Source organism: Ipomoea triloba, chromosome 8 (assembly GCF_003576645.1).
Source record: "Ipomoea triloba cultivar NCNSP0323 chromosome 8, ASM357664v1".
In the NCBI taxonomy this organism is placed as follows: domain Eukaryota; kingdom Viridiplantae; phylum Streptophyta; class Magnoliopsida; order Solanales; family Convolvulaceae; genus Ipomoea; species Ipomoea triloba.
Genome location: NC_044923.1, coordinates 14438553 through 14456737, shown reverse-complemented (window position 1 = coordinate 14456737; position 18185 = coordinate 14438553). Strand labels below are relative to the sequence as shown.

At 35.5% G+C, this 18185-nt stretch overlaps 1 protein-coding gene across 1 annotated transcript; it reads right to left on the bottom strand.

The window, feature by feature from the left end:
• Window positions 1–6095: 6095 nt before the first annotated feature.
• Window positions 6096–8067, bottom strand: LOC116026993 (protein FAR-RED IMPAIRED RESPONSE 1-like). The gene is made up of 2 exons (XM_031268421.1): window positions 7838–8067; window positions 6096–7146 (listed from the first exon to the last, which is right to left on the bottom strand). The coding sequence occupies exons 1-2, from the start codon at window positions 8065–8067 to the stop codon at window positions 6096–6098; spliced, it is 1281 nt and encodes a 426-aa protein (XP_031124281.1).
• Between the last annotated feature and the right edge of the window lie 10118 nt (window positions 8068–18185).

The following is an 18185-nucleotide window of genomic DNA, read 5'->3' as shown; positions in this document are numbered from 1 at the left end:
TTGTCACAGAACTGGCTTGTACTAAGGAGATTGAACTTGAGCTTGAGATTGGCAGCTGTTGTGTTAAGCTTTAGCTATCTCAGCTGGTGTGAGGTTGGGGGTGTCACACGTCCCTTCTTCTCGTTGTCGCCAAATGTCACCAAGGGACCTTCGATAGGTTGGATGTTCTCTAGCAGTGTTAGATTTTCCGTCATATGTCTCGAACATCCACTGTCAATGAAACACACGTCCCTGGTGTCCTGCAAGGAAATTAAGCAAGTGTAGGTACCCAAACTTTGGGTCCTGGTTGGTTAGTGAGTTTAGGCATCCATTTATACCTTGGACCCATTATTCCGGGCCTAGGTGCAATGTAGCCATTGTACGTTTGATAATCATAAGGAATGCTAGCAAAGGTTTTGGGCCTCTTTGGTGCATAAATCAACTTAGGTATAGACTTTTCGATCGGCTTATGCACCATGCCTTTCATACGCTGTTTGGTCATGTGAAATTGCTGAAAGTGAGGTTTCTTCCAGAAATTGTGATTCGATGACCAATTCTCACTAGATGGATAGAGTCTGCCTTTCTCCATCCGTGAGTTCCTAACTATGTGGATCTCAGACCTTCCATATTTGCCTTGAGGCGCATTATATGGAATGTAGCTTCTTTTGTACTTGGAATGACCTTGCGAGAGATAGCTGGGTGATCTCTCGATATTGTTTACCCGACCATTCTTCGTAGCTTTCCTATACCTTCCATTGCTGGTGTACAGGGACGGTTTATGAATAGCTACTCTGGTCTTTTCTATTGGTCCTTTATGACCTATATTTGGTTTGGGTTGAGATCCTCCATTTCTTGAAGTTCCCGAACCATTGGTCTGCTTATCTCTCGAGAGACTGTTCTGACGAAACCCGAGACCGGTTCTGTCATTTGCTGGTCTGTAATCATCCACCATTTTCTCCATAGCTTTGGAGGAATTAGTGTATGATGCTATGACCTTTCTAAGATTAAGCTCTCTGGTCTCTCGAGCTTTGCACTCTTCAGTCAGTAGGATTATTTTAGCTTCTAACTCACTTACTTTGAGAGTTAGCTCTGAATNTGGTCTTTTCTATTGGTCCTTTATGACCTATATTTGGTTTGGATTGAGATCCTCCATTTCTTGAAGTTCCCGAACCATTGGTCTGCTTATCTCTCGAGAGACTGTTCTGACGAAACCCGATACCGGTTCTGTCATTTGCTGGTCTGTAATCATCCACCATTTTCTCCATAGCTTTGGAGGAATTAGTGTATGATGCTATGACCTTTCTAAGATTAAGCTCTCTGGTCTCTCGAGCTTTGCACTCTTCAGTCAGTAGGATTACTTTAGCTTCTAACTCACTTACTTTGAGAGTTAGCTCTGAATTCTCTTTCGAGACGTTCTTAAGCATATCTCTTTCAGCGGTTAGCTTGCTGTTTTCTTCCCTGATTTTGGCATGAGTGCTGTTAGCGATTTTGAGGTTCCTTCTGATCAATTCCATAGTCTCGAAGGGGTCCTCATCGCTTCTAAACGAAGAACATTGAGAAGTAGAAATAGAACTGCGAGATGTGGAAGGGGAGGTTACCTCATTATTGATAGCCATCAAGCATTGATCCTCCTCTTCTGTAGTGTATAAGCAGATGAGCCCCCTCTCATCCTNCTAAGATTAAGCTCTCTGGTCTCTCGAGCTTTGCACTCTTCATACACTGAGCTGATGCTATGAGCCCCCTCTCATCCTCTGAGCTGCTGCTGCTATCACTGGAGCTCGATGTCTCGGACTCCTCGATTGTCTTCTCGAGTTCCTCAGCAATAAGCGCGGACTCCTCGATTGTCTTCTCGAGTTCCTCAGCAATAAGCGCCTTCCTGCGCAGGTATGTCTTTGTTTCTCCCTTGAGGCTACCTTTGGCTGGCCTCTCTCTGGATTCCTCTTTTCTTCTAGAATCCTTGCCTTCCTGACCTTGATGCTTGCTTACTGGTGGGTAAGGGCATTTAGCCTTGAAGTGCCCTGGCCTCCTGCAGTTGTAGCATAGACCTTGATCTTCTTCCTCCATTCTTCTGGATGTGTATCTCTCATTTTTCCTTCTTGAGGAGGAAGGTGAACTTGTATTGCTTTCCGGTGTCTTCTTCATGAACTTCCTGAATTTTCTCATGAAGAAAGCAAACTGTTCGTCAGATAAAAAATCAGTGGGATTAGGATCTGACCTTGAGGAGGTGGTTGGTTGGTCCGCAACCAGTGCCACATTCCGTCTGTCCACCACGTCCTCATCTCTCGGAAACATCTCAAATTCGAAGGCTTTGAGATCTCTGAACAGTTGGTTGGTTGTGGTGTTCTTCAAATCCCTGTGATCACGCATTGTGATCACCTTCATTTCCCACTCCTTGGTAAGGCCTCGTAAGACCTTCAGATTTAGCTCCTTTTGTGGAATCTCCTTCTCGAGATCACTGATCTCTATTGATAGCTTCATGAAACGAGATTCCATGCTGTCGATGCTTTCCCCTGGCTTCATCTTGAAGTCCTCGAACTTCTTCATGGCCACGGTGAGCTTGTTCTCCTTTTCCTGTTCGTCACCTTCACCAATTAACATCAAAGTATCCCATACCTCTTTCGCCGTTTTGCACTTTCTTACTTTTGGGAAGATGGTTTCGTCTATAGCTCTGAAGAGAATATCCTTGGCAATGTTGTCCAGGTTGTTTCTCTTTCTATCATCACTTGTCCATTCTTCCCTAGGTTTGGGGACATACTTTGGTGTATCCCTGGTTTGCTCAGCAGCCGTGTTTACCATCATGATCTTGACTGGTCCAGATGTTATAACTTCGGCCATCTCATCATGGAGGGCTGATAGATACGCAAGCATGCGTGTTTTCCAGTCATCGAACCTGCTAAGATCAAAGAGATGATGTCTCGAAAACATGCTATCCATATTAGAAAAATTATCTCGTGCTTTGAAAACTTTTAAAGGATTTTTCAAAGAAGGATCTCTAGGCAATATAAACAAAGGTTTATATCGATCAGAGAACTTGCTCTGATACCAATTGTTGGTCCCAAGGGGGATGGGGTACAAGTCTAGAGGGGGGGTGAATAGACTTGTATAAGATTTTGCAAATCTTTTCAACCTCTCGTGTGTATTGAACTTAGGATGTTTAGGTTCGATACCTCACGAGGAGAAGACAAAGTTTTATGCGCAGCGGAAATATTATCCCCTTTTAATTAGCACGAGTTTGGGTTAGTTCGAGAGGTGTGTTTATATGCAGTGCAATCGAGAGGTTAGCGAGAGATAAAAGCAGAAAGTAAATGCAAGAGAGATTTTTAAGTGGTTCGGCCAACCCGCCTACGTCCACTCTTCTTCCAGAAACTCCCTGGAAGGATTGCACTAAAAACTTCCCTTTTTAGTACAATATCGAGCGCTTGAGCTTTGATCACGAAGCCCGCCTCAAGCCTCAGGTTTTTCGCCCCGCTTCTTGTTACTCCACCTATCGAGCACTTGAGCTTTGATCACCAAGCCCGCCTCAAGCCTCAGGATCTTCACTAGACAGCTGCCAGGTTACTCCGCCTCTCTTGCTTAATCCAAAGCAAGGACTTTTGGTTGTCACAGTTGAATGTAACAAATTCCAATCTGACCAAAAGCTATCGTTGAATCAACTTCGATGTAGAGCAGCTTCGGTCACCTTCTAGATATATTGCAGTTTAAGCTATGTAACTCTCTTAAACACTAAGATGTGTTTTTCTCGCTGTATTGAATATCAGGATGATATTCCAAGTTGAATGCTTGCACTTGAACGTTTGAAATAGACACCTCTTTTTAGTTCTGAATGAACCAAAAAACCCCTTTTTAATCATTGTGTCTTCACGTCCTTATATAGAGAGTTTGAGGAATAATTCCGTTGGAGGGAAAATTATTCCGTTTGAAATTTGTCTCCCATGCTGATCATGGGTCTTGCATATTTTCAGCATATTTCATGGAGTGGTGATCTTGTAACTTGAACCTCTTTGTCTTGTAGTGAATATTCTATAGTTCACTTTCTTGAGTCCATGCTCCACTTTCGTCTTTTGGTAAAAGTTACTCTTTTTATATTCCCATTATTCCTTGTTTGTAGGGAATCAGACCACTTCAGCATTGGTGCACCTTTTGACCGTTTGTGGTGGAAATCTGACGTGTCATCCATTTCCGCCCATTTTGAAATCTTCACGTTCGGCACCTCTTCATTATTCCATCTCCATGATATTCTTCTTCTCCAGACTTTAAGTATGACCGTCATTCAGCTTTGTTGGAGAATTGTTAGTGTATCGAGACCAAGGTTGATATCTTGATTGCTTGATGTCTCGAACTCAAATATCGAGAGGTCTATCTCTCGAACTCTGTTTATGTCTCGAACTGGATAGCTGTATCGAGAGGTCCTACCTCTCGAACTCTGCTTATGTCTCGAGACTTAGTTGATGTCTCGCAGACCCTTATTCCTCCAGTGTTGTCCCATGCTTTCTTCTGATCTGTCTATATGATTACAACACGAGACTTCTAAGATGTTCAAACAGGTTTACCTTAAGCTTAAATATTTTTCGAGTTGAGCTCAAAGTTACCCGGTTGTATTTTCGCTCTTGGTTTACTTGTCGAACTTACAGCGTTTTGCCTATGTATCGAGACTTGGGGATTTCTACTTAACAGTTGTTTCATCAAAACCTATTACATGATGTTCCTAACACTGAGAACTCTAACCATTGCTCTATATTAACTTATTAGTTAATACTTATCTCAAATATTCTTCCTCTATCCCCATAGGAGTCATCCTCTTGGTCTCCAAACAAAATGTTAATTCTAAGTTTCGAACCAATGACCTTCACTACTTACTACACCTCTTGTCCATCCTTCCATTTCATCTCACAATATATAATAAATAAATAACAACATGCTCAATAAATCTAATTCTCCATAAATTCGTACAACTTTGACTTAGACTTGGACTTTGGAGATAATTCACTCGACTCAAAAATAAAATAGGGGGACTAATAAAAATTATAATTTGGCTCATCAAAATTATTACAATTTATTCCTAACATAACTCTCACAAAATGGAACCCTGAATTCAAAAGAAAGGCAAGCTTAAATGTAAGAGTAAACAAATATTAGCCTTGAATAATTTCTTTTTTTATAACATTGCAATAAACTAATTATTTAATCTTGTATATTTGGAGGAAGATTTCATATGTGAGCTGAGGGCCAAATATACTGCAACAATTATAATGTGGCGTCCCAACACATTGAAAGACGATGTCATCAAAAGAGCAAAAGAATTCTACAACAAGAAATGAACAATTGGACAACTTTTTTTTTCCTTTGTTAATTACTTGGAGACGAATGTATTTCTGTGTACATTGAACAATTGGATAACATTATTTGATCTGCTAAAAAATAAGATGTACAAATTTTCAAAGTTGATTCAATGACCACATTTTCAGAGCTGTATGTTCACAATTTTATACCTCCACGTTCAAAATTTGAATACTACACATTCACAAATTCAAAGTACAGGTTCACAATAATTAAGTTATAACTCTGTGACACATTCAAAATTTTAGAACTCCACATTCACAGTTTGGATACTCTATGTTCATAATTTCAAAACTCCACGTTCACAAATTTTAGAACTACAAATTGACTATAATTATGTTACCTTTGTTACACATTCACAACTTCATAGCTCCATGTTCACAATTTGTAATCTCTATGTTCACAATTTTAAAACTCCACATTCACAAATTCAAGAACTAAAAGGTTCACAATAATTAAGTTAGAACTCTGTTACATATTCACAATTTCATAAATCCATGTTCTCTGTTTGCATACTCTATGTTCACAAATCCAACGCTCCACATTCACAACTTTCAAAAATACAAGTTAAATATAATTATGTTCAGAAATACAAGTTGACTATAATTATGTTAACTCTGTTACACATTCACAGCTTCACAACTTATAACCTCTATGTTCACAATTTCAGGACTAAAGGTTCACAATAATTAAATTAGAACTCTGCTAAACATTCACAATTTCATAATGCCATGTTCACAATTTTAAAACTCTAAGTTCACAATTTAATAACTAATTGTTCACAAATCTATAAATACATTGTCTTTTGAATTCCTATTAACATGAACTAATTTTGAACTCCCAGAACTTGGATGTACAAGATATCCATCCCCAACAATCTCAGATAAACTTTCCAACACCATAGATTGAACAACACTTTTTGTAGTTGAAGCAACCTTGTTTGCAGAACTCTTTCGCCCCCTAGCTACAGCAGACTTCTTTTGAATAATACTACTCCGCCTCTTATTACGCTCACCTTTCAATCTTCGGCTTGAGGGATTCTGTACAATACCACTTGAAGATTGAACATCAAACTCTTCAATATGGATATAACCAACCTCGGTTTCAACTCTTTTCTTTGCACTTTCAAAAGCTACTTCACAACACTGTCTAGTTGCACTGTTGTCTTGACTAGAAACAATTAGTCTTTGAAATTTTCTGGTCATCTCAACAACCCAAATTGAAGGAGCAACACCAACATTAGAAGACAAAGAAGAAATATCAACAGTCCTACCTTCAAGAACTTTTTTTGTCCACCTTTTCAAAATGTATTTATCATGAATAGAACAAACGTAATGTACATTCAGAATGCGTAAACAATGGCAGCAGAGAATTCCTAATTCAGAAAACAACTTACAATTGCAACAAATATCTAAATTGATAGGCTTAAAACTAACTTCATGCCTTATAACATCTTTATCGGGGCGCCAAACATGATACTTGAAATGGCAGCCATCATCCAAAACACTTTCTTGATGGCAAGCAGTACCTTTTAAGAATTGTTCCTCAAACAGATAATATATTTCAATGGTATATACCTCTCTAGCATGTGAAAGAAGTTTCACATCATCCACCATCATACTAGGCATGCCTTGAGCACACCGAAAATCCTCCCCGTTTTCCATATTTCTCCATTCATAAACAACGCTCACAAACGACGAGTAGAAATCACAAAGCTCGGCTGTCTTTGTTAGCCTCCTAGAAATTGAATGGTTTGTGGACTCACTCATTTGTGAGGATAAAATGCCCCTAGAAAAGTAATCCCTGTTAAATGTTGGACACCTTTTCTCCCTACAATCATACAGTTTTTCTAACCAAGGATTCTTATGACACTAATAATCAAGTACCATCTTGAAAATCATTAGATCACCAAAGGAAAAACATTCACAATTTTAGAAAACTTTATTCACAATTTCATAACTCTATGTTCATAAATGTATAACTATATGTTCAGAATCACACAGCTCTACATTCACAATTTTAGGACTCTGTATTCAAAGTTGTAGAACTCTGTATCCAAACTTTCACAACTCTATGTTCACAATTCTAAACCTCTATGTTCACACTTTCGGACTTCCATGTTCAGAACTTCAGAACTAAATGGACACAATAATTATGTTAGAACTCTGTAACATATTCACACTTTCAGACTCCTAAGTTCATAAATTCATAATTCTATGTTCACAATTGCACGGCTCTACGTTCATAGTTTTAAAGACTCTATACTCAAAATTGTAGAACTCTGAAATCAAACTTTCACAACTCTATGTTCACAATTTTAAACCTCTATGTTCACAATTTCAGAATTCCATGTTCATAACTTCATAACCAAATGGACACAATGGTTATGTTAGAACTTTGTTACACATTCACAGTTTTAGAACTCTATGTTCACAAAGCTAATACTCTATGTTCACAATTCAAATACTATAATACACAAAGTGAATGTATAAAATATAGTAACATAAATGAACAGACATACCTTGACCAACACAATTCAAACTCAGCTTCTGTGTCTGTGTACTTCAACAAACAATTAAATAGATCCATGAAATCATTATTGTTCCTTAGTGTCTTTATGTGCTTCTTCGAGTTTTCACCGATATGCCATATGCAAAGACGATTGTGTGATGTTGGAAACACTTGAGAAATAGCAGCAGCTATGGCTGCACATTGATCAGTTATAATGGATTGTGGATATTTGCCACCCATAGATCTTAAAAATGCTCTAAACAACTACACAAATGACTCTATCCTTTCATTCATAAAATAATCACACCCAAACATAACATTCATGCAATGGTGGTTCATCCCTACAAATGGACCACAAATCATATCGTATTTGTTAGTGTGATATGTTATATCATGCACTAACAAATCTCTAAACAACTCATAGTCCTGTCTCATTTGCCCATCCCTCCAAAAAAAAAACTAGCCAATCTTGCATCACCATCAACTTCAAAATCAAAGAAGAAGTCAGACACATTACACTGCATCCTCCTAAATATTTCAATTAAAGAATTAGAATCAGTTCCATCCAAACTCTTCAATGAACCAAATGCCAATGAATTGTAAGCATCTCGATTGGTGAACCCAACGAGTGGAGACCCTCCTGATTGATGTTTCAAAAACCTAATACCATCCGCCAATGCATCCCACTCTTCTTCAAATATCTTAAGTATGAAAGTTGATTATTTCCCACTCTTCTATGTGAACGGAATAGATGACTCTTGTCTAAAGTGCATAACTCGTGATTGTGGGCTTTCTCGTGTTTTGTAACTGTCCACACACGTTACTATCTACATCAATCTGAACAAATGCGCCAGAGCCCGTCCTTAAATCAATCTTTGAATACGCCTTCACACCACTATTTTCCTTAGACTTATAACCATCCTTAGAGCAGAAAAATGTCTTCATCTTAACATTGTTAGTAGACCCTTGGTAGCGTTGCTTACCCTTCCTCACACTAAAACCAACTCTATATGCATAATCTTTATACAACTCATACGCTTCATCAGCATTACTTACTACAATACCCACCAAATCTTGATCAACTACACATATGAAATATAATCTCAAGTATGGAAAAGTATAACAACGAAAAAAATCAAGATCAATCTAATGGAAATATATTCTCTAAGTAGAGGGGGGACGGAGAATACTAAATAAATCCAACAATGCTCTACAAAGGAATGATATTTCCATCAAATACAGAATTTCAAAATAGAACTCTGTTACACATTCAAAATTTTAGAACTCCACATTCACAGTTTGGATACTCTATGTTCATAATTTCAAACCACGTTCACATATTTTAGAACTACAAATTGACTATCATTATGTTAACTCTGTTACACATTCACAACTTCATTACTCCATGTTCACAATTTGTAACATCTATGTTCACAATCTCAACATTCAAACACACAACCACACATAAATCATATATCAGTTTGAATCACTAATTTACTTTTAAAAAAAATAATTAAAAAAAAAACTAAAAGTGAAGAAGACTCCTCAACATCTAAATCTCCTTGATCAATGCTTACTGAGACAACCACCAAATCTGCATTCAGTGCAAATATAAAATACAACAGAGTATCAGTCAACAATGTGAATGTGGAGTTCTAAAACTATGAATGTAGAACTATGTAACTGTGAATGTGGAGCTATATAATTGTGAATGTACATCTCTATACTTCTAACTAAAGACCTATGTACATGTGAATGCAGAGCGTTTTAATAATGAATGTAGAGCTCTATAATTATGAATGTAGAGCTCTGTAATTGTGAATGTATAGCTACGTGATTGTGAACATATACTTTTGACAACGATCCCCAATAAAAACTCAAATACATGATAAATAATCAATCTAAACCATAAATCCTAAATTCGAAAACACAAATATGAATCAATACAGTTCATCAAACTTCAAATTCGACACACTAACAACACAAATAATAAAATCAACTTCATACTGAGTTTAAAAATCAGGAAAAAAATATGCAATTGAAGATGATCCATCAACGTGTAAACCTGCTTAATCTATTGCCTCTGCCATCAACAAACTCAATATTCAAAAATCAGACAAGAATTACTTGAACAATAAGAGAATACGAGAACAATTACGGTAACGAATCGGAGAACAATTGCGATGAGGAACCAAAGAAAAATTGCAATGAGGAACCAAAGAAAAATTGCGATGAGGAACAAGAGAAAAATTGCGTGAGGTGTCGAAACAAACTGCAACGAAGACGATTTGTGAGGGAGAGCAACAATTAACGTCGTTACTTTTTTTTTAATTTAAACATAACCTAATAAAACGCCGCCATTTTGGATCCGGGTCTACGGCATAATTTGCGGGAGCAGGTCAATCCACTTTGACAGTACTAGTCTTCACTTTTTACATGGGAGTTTGTTCTCACTTGAACCCTACATACACACACACACGCACTAGTGTTTTACTCATGCAATGCATAGAAGAAATTATATTATCATGAATTTAGAAAAAAAATTCTCAAAAAAAAAATGAATTTAGAAAAAAAAAAAATAGAAAAATGAAAAGATGTTAAAATGTATAATATAATAATATATTTAGACTTATCATATATTTGATTTTGTATGTATTTTTATAACATACAAAATTAAAATTAAATTATTGTATGATTAATATAATCCTTAATTTTGTACATATTTAGATAAATTTATAAATAAAATTTATATATTTAAATTAATTTACTCCTAATTGTATTCCATATGTATTATGATTCGAACAATATGAATAATAATTAAAGGAATTATATTTAGAAATCAAAATATTTAAATTTTAAATTTTGTATGATTAGATTTAGAACTTAACTACTTTTTTTTTAAAAAAAAAGATTTAGAACTTAACTGGATTTATTTTTTTTGTATGATTGTATAACGTATTGTATGTGCACATAATATTTATTAATATCTACTAGTATTTTCACCTGTGCAATGCACGGAATGGATTTGTTATAATATATTAAGAATATTTGGATCGATATATAATTATATAAATTATAATGTCAAATATTATATAGTGTTGTAACACCCCAATTTTCAACTCTTACATTTATTACAAATCAGTATTCATATGCTGCGGAAGCTTACATCTTATAGGCAGAAAACTGGGTGCTACCGCCACACCTAGAGTGAATTCTATCACCTCTTTGACAAACTCCACTCTAAGTGCACAGGCTAAACTTACAACATTAACAACAATCCCTGTCTACATCAAAGAGTAGACCCCAACCTCAACTTCCATCCTATTCAGAGCTCATCGGGCTACAGGAACCCACCCTATATAACATCTGTTATCAGAAAACACATTGAAGTGTAGTTAGCACGACGGCTAAGTAAGGATATCCATGGGTTATTCAAAACTAAATAAAGGTTTTGCAAAAATTGTTACATAGAAAACCCTATACCTTACTCATCGGCAAAGATTCTACCTGCAACAGTTATACATAGCAACTTGCATACATTATGAGCAAAATTCAATAATGTCTCATATCATTTTCCCTCTTGACAAGGTCATTTGGTAATCATTCACTTACCCAAAGAACGTATTGTTAAACATTTAAGCATACTAGTAAGTAATGGAAAACATAAATCACACATCTTGCTTGTAATCACTCTAGTAGAAAAACCTTTCCCTCATAATGAAGTTCTCATCACTTTTCACCTTTCAAAGAGAGGGATCACCCACAACCTTTGGGTACTTAAATACTTGTCACATTTCTCTTTCCCGTAGTTAGGGAGTACCTACATTCATATTTCAAAATTCCACTTAATCCTAGATAGAAAGTGTGAAGCCTCTGGAGTTCTTTCTCCACTTTTGACCACTTGGATCGTTCAACTCGGGTTCAGTGGTCATCGCCCGGTCTAATACTGATCCCCTGGACTTATAGGAGCGTTGGAATGATTCCTAGCTAGCCTCACTAGGTTCATAAGAACGACACCTACCCGAACATAGAGTGACTATACTTAAGTGTGCACACCCCCGCAGGAGACCCTTTGTAATACCCCGTATTTTCCTAACATTATTCTATCCTAAGGCGTTGACATTCCTAAGTTATGATCTTCAGATATTTCAAAAGAATTTTTATAAGTGAGTATAGTTGTTATTAAGCTACGAACCTACGTACCGGTCACGAACCGTAAAAATTTTAGGAGCTGGTGTTCGGACCCGTTTGTCCTAGGAAATGAATTATTAGACACCATACTATTATTCTTGAATTTCCTATTGAATTAAATCAGCTCATAGCAGCGAAAGTTTATTTTGATCGTACATCGCTAAATTTCGCGGTGTACCGAACCTAGCCCAATTTTGAGGGTTAGTCTGGAATAAATTTTTAGTTTCGGAAATTATTCTATCTGGATTATTTTCCACCGAAACTTTATCTGTTTGGACCCCAACTGATAAGGTTGGAGATATTTTATTATTTTATTATATTTCCCTTAATCTTATCTTATAAGGGATATTTATATGTTGAGATAAGAATGAAGAAATTTCATGTCTTCATTTCCCATTCCCATTTCGTGAGAAAAGAGAGAGAGAGAGAGGGTGATCCTTTCATCTTCTTCACCATTTTCTTCCATCAATTTCCATAGCCAAAATCCTTCTCAAGTGTCAATTTTGTTCAGTAAGACTTCGATTTTATTCGGTAAAAAGCTTTATATCCCTTCCTAGATCTTGAATCTAAACTTAGTTTCTTAAAATATTGTGTTATGGTGTTGATTTTGATCCTAGGATTTTAAGGTGAAATTGGGGAAATCAACTCCAAGAGTCTTCTACAAGACTAGTAACCCGGTTGAGGTAAGGAATCCCTTAAGTTGGATTAGTCACTTGAATTTGGATAATTGATTATTTGGTTGAAATATGGTGTTTTTGAGCTTTGGAAATATTTTTGTATACATGTTCATAGCTTGGATATGCATGTATATGTTATATTTATGTCCATATAGGCTTATACTTGTGAAAATAGTGAAAAGAAATCAGGATAGATTCTGGCAGTAACTTCCGAGATTTATTGGGAAACATTGGTAAGGTATTTTGATCCTATTGTTTTTAGACATGTAGTTCTATAAGTGTAGAACCCGCATATAAAATTTCATAATGATCGGAGTAGTATAATTATGGTTTTCGGAATTTTTCCCAAAACTGGTCCAGAGAGAGACAAAATTTCCGGACAGCACACTGCCAAGGGCAAAGATTGAATTTTCTGTGTTTATTCGCGGACCAAAATGACCAAAACTTTTTACGGACATCAAGTACTATAAGTTGGGGTTCTACCATAAAAATTTCAAGTGAAAAAGAGTTCGGGAACTATTTTTACCGGCTCAATCTTTCGGACTGCGCCAAGCTGAAATTTTCTGAATTATGCTTAGTATGATTATGGATGTGTTAATGATAATTGTGAGGTAGTTAGTGAGTTAATGGTGATTAGGTGATGCTAAGGACGTGGATTAATGATGGAGATTAAATGATAATCTCATGATTTTTGGGTTATGGTTAGGCAATGACCTTACCTATTAGAATTTATATATGTTTGGATGTACGATATCCTCAAGTTATGATCTAATGGTGTTGATCATAGTGGAAGTTGTTGAGGACGATAGTTAAGGATGTTGGTTGATTTTAAGTGTGAGATGGACATATGAAGTGTATCCAAAAATGTTTATGAAAACTTACGTTGAAAAACGTATGCTATTTTGATATAAAGGTTGTCAAAACCTTATTGTTTGAGAAAATGATGTTTGAAAATCCTTCAGGGGCTAAAGAGGTAGCCGATTTCAAATATTGGACTCATTGGTGAAATATGTCCAAAAGAAATGATTTGAGTAAGAAAAATTGAAGGAAGAATCATGTTTTCAAAACCGTAGTTTCTAAAGTAAGTTGAGGAGGACCTTGATTGACCCACGGGTGGCTTTAAGTGCCCATGGCTCAGTGGTCGTTATATTGTTAGAGCGAAGTCTATTCGCCGTTATGTCGTCATGTTGGAATAAGGAGAGGTGCCCACGGGAAGGCTTGAGTGCCACAGCCCGGGGTTGGGATAAGGGAGGAACCTACGGGAGGGCTGGAGTGCCATGGCCCGAGGTTGTAGGCCTCACTCTTACTACATGAAACTAAGGAAGTTTTAAAGACGAGAAAAGAGTTATTTTGTAACGTCTTTGAGAAAGAAATGATTTTGTCTTACGAGACGAGTGGATGTTGTTTCACTAAATGTTTTCAAACCTTTGTCTACTTTTAAGTGACAAATGGATTTCCTTACTTAGCCGTCGCGCTAACTACACTTCAATGTGTTCTTATCAGTTGCAGATTAGTGTGGAGCCCTGTAGCCGATGAGCTCTAAATAGGATGGAAGTGCAGGTTGGGGTCTACTCTTTGATGTAGACAAGGATTGTTGCTAATGTTGTAAGTTTAGCCTGTGCACTTAGAGTGGAGTTTGTCAAAGAGGTGATAGAATTCACTCTAAGTGTGGCGGTAGCACCCAGTTTTCTGCTGATAAGATGTAAGCTTCCGCAGCATATGAATACTGATTTGTAATTAATGTAAGAGTTGAAAATTGGGGTGTTACACCCTTTTCCTTCCGGGTGATATAGTACTCGGCGAATAGACTTCGCCCACAGTATGATTGATCATACACATAATTACCATGCGGAATAGGCACTTTAAGCTCATCTTTATTCCGTGGTTAACAAGATCCTTCACAACTTTTACTAGAACTAAGGTTTGAAAACATTTTTCTACTCTTTCCCTTTTCTTGCATTGAAAATATTTTGGACATACTTGGGTCAATTCCAATACCCGGAAAATAATTCTCCTTTTAACCCAATTCAAAAATTCTCCTTTTCCTTTGCAAAACATTTGGATGATCCACTAACATCCTTTCACAAAAGTAATTCAAGTGTAGATGATCCACTAACATCCTTTCACAAAAGTAATTCAAGTGTAACAATTCTACAAACATCCTTTCACAAAAGTAATTCAAGTGTAACAATTCTACACTTTCCACCCCACATTTATAATTCAAGTGTAACAATTCTACACTTTCCACCCCACATTTACCACATAAGTCTCATATTTGACACCTACATCTCAATGCATATAACATATACATTTCCAGCTTCAACATAGGCATAACACATAACATATATTTATTCTTCTCACTAACCACATATATAATTATGGGTTACACATACCATATACTATACACACAATGTATAATTATGGGTTACACATACCATATACTATACACACAATGTGACATTTTACCATGTATATACCATATACTATACACACAATGTGACATTTTACCATGTATATATATACATAATACAACATAATGTGACATTTTACCATGTATATATATACATAATACAACATTTTATTAATACATACATACCCATATATGTACATATATATATTTTTATTAATACATACATACCCATATATGTACATATATATATATGGTTTAAATATCCACACACCACACGTACATAAATATATATATATATTAAATATCCACACACCACACGTACATAAATATATATATATATACAATACACATAAATAAATAAATATATATATATATACTATACTTCACGTACATACACACCAATATGCACACAATACTTATAATTATATATACATTACACTACACGTACCTACATTACATTATAATTATATATACATTACACTACACGTACCTACATTACATATATATTATATATACATTACACTACACGTACCTACATTACATATATATGCATAGTTCACATATATAAATATATATATATATATATACTATGCTACACGTACACACTCCCCATATATATACATAATTCATATATATAAATATATGTATATATACTATACTACACGTATTCATATATATAAATATATGTATATATACTATACTACACGTACACATATATATAAATATATGTATATATACTATACTACACGTACATACACATAATTATGTACACAAAAATTCCACCTAGAACTCATCATATTTTAATTATGTACACAAAAATTCCACCTAGAACTCATCATATTTTAACCAAGCTATCAATTATCTAGTTTCAAACAACCTCAACCAATTAAAGGGATTCCTTACCTCAACCGGGTTTCTAATTTCGTAGAAGATCCTTGGAGTTGATTTTCACCAATTTCACCTTAAAACCCTAAAATTCCATAACACATGATTTTAAGAAATCTTAACTTAGATTCTTGTTCTAGGATGAAAAATAAAGCTATCTACCGAATAAAATGGAATTTTACCGAATAGATGATGATCTTGTGAAGAAAATTAGCTAGGAAGCTTTCTTGATCACAAGGAATGAAGATGAATTTTTCTCTCCTTTTTCCTCTCTTTATTTCGAAAATGGGAATAGAATGGGGATAATGGAAGATCAAAGCTCTATTTATAGCAAGAATGGGAAAGCTTGGAGAGTAAGTCTCAATTTGGGGCTTGAAGAGTAAGCCACATTGTTTCTTATAAAGGAAGACATAAGAAACTTAGAGATCAAGCTTCAATTTGGATCATCTCAAAAAAAATTATTTAAATAATAACATGTGGCTAGAAAGAATGACACTTGTCACAACCTTGTGGTGGGTAAGGGAAAATATCTTCTTTTGGACTGTTCGGGATTAAAACAGATAAAATTACGGTAGGAAATAATTTAATTCCAATAATTTTCGAAACCAAAAATTTATCCCAGACTAAAACTTAAAATTGGGCTAGGTTCGGTACACCGCGAAATTTCGCGATGTACGATCAAAAATAAATTTTTGCTGCTATGGGCTAATTTAATTAAATAGGAAATTCCAGAATAATAGTATGGTGTCTAAAAATCAATTTCCTAGGACAAACGGGTCCGAATACTAGCTCCTAAAATTTTTTTTTACGGTCCGTGACCGGGACGTACGATCGCAGCTTAATAACAATTATACTCACTTATAAAAATTCTTTTGAAATATCTGAAGATCATAACTTATGAATGTCAACGCCTTAGGATAAAATAATAATGTTAGGAAAATACGGGGTATTACAAGTGCAATTGAAGATATGTTTTGGATCGATTATGTTTTCTAATGTTATCCTTGTTTCAATTCTAGCAAATAATTGCTTAATTAATAGCTAATGTGTAGATGTACGCATGCGGTGCTGGAACTTTAGAGATTTTATATATCATTGTTTAGGATTTTTATGAATTGGGCAAATATGCTCGTTCTCTAGTAACTTAGTTATGGGTAACCTAGGTTGATTACCTCCTTGTGGTTCTTTGCTGGCTAGGGTCACAGGGCGAGGAGAAAACCTTGTTAAAAGAAGAATCAATTGCTATTCTAATTCATATGTATGGAAGATATATTTTTGTGTAGATATATAGCAATTTTTCCATCTTGGAAAAAAACATAATATCACCGGTTGTATTTACACATTATTGAAAACCTCTTTGTAGACAACATTGGTAGTAGCAACACAATCTTGTCTATCCTCATCTAGAACTAATTAACACTTTCAGGCTATCAAGATGGGTGACTCGGGAGAAAGCCACGCGTACAATTGACCGTGATTAAAAACTGGTTTTTTTCAGCAATAACCCAACGTGAGTTAGTGTTCAGCCTTGTCTTTTGTTGATAGTCATGGCATATGCAAGCATCAATGGGAATTATTTATGCTGGAACTTGAAGGGCAATCTCGTATCAGAAAGAGTGAGAGACATTTGAGAGATAAGAACTTTGGTTCCTTCATGTGTCACATTAACTATTCTTGCTTCAACAATGTGATCTGTCAATCTTGTAATGATGAGTCGCGTACCATTATAAAGACCAAGAGAATGGTCTATCTTCCGCAATAACATAACATGTGCACCGACCTTTAATGCCAATGAATGATTAAGAAAATCATATAATCTCAAACTATTTAAGAATTTAGGAGTGTGTACTTCTAATAGATTTTCACCGTTTGGTTCTGCCTTAAATATGTTCATCCTTTTGCAATATTCATGTCGCACATGTACTGATTAATTTGATTAACGACATCTAAAGTCGGCGAGCGGATCACTGACCTTGCAGCTGCAACTCATCAAGCGTGCCATATCTTGAGCTTGAAATTTAAAAAAAAAAATATCACTTTTAATGTAATCAAAGCATTGAGTCATAACAATATTGACACTGAAATTTTAATTTTATGATCTACATGCATATATATTCTGTGATTTTTTTCATAAAATTAGTTTTAATAGTCAAAATGTAAAACATATTGATTTTACCAATCACTAAATTTCAAAA

Bases quoted from the DNA above. Each gene is read 5' to 3' on its own strand.
- LOC116026993 (XM_031268421.1), bottom strand. From the start codon at position 8,067: ATGGGTGGCAAATATCCACAATCCATTATAACTGATCAATGTGCAGCC. The intron at 7,147-7,837 runs GTATGTCTGTTC...GTATGATTGTAG, and splicing joins TTTGAATTGTGTTGGTCAAG to GGAGAAAAGGTGTCCAACAT.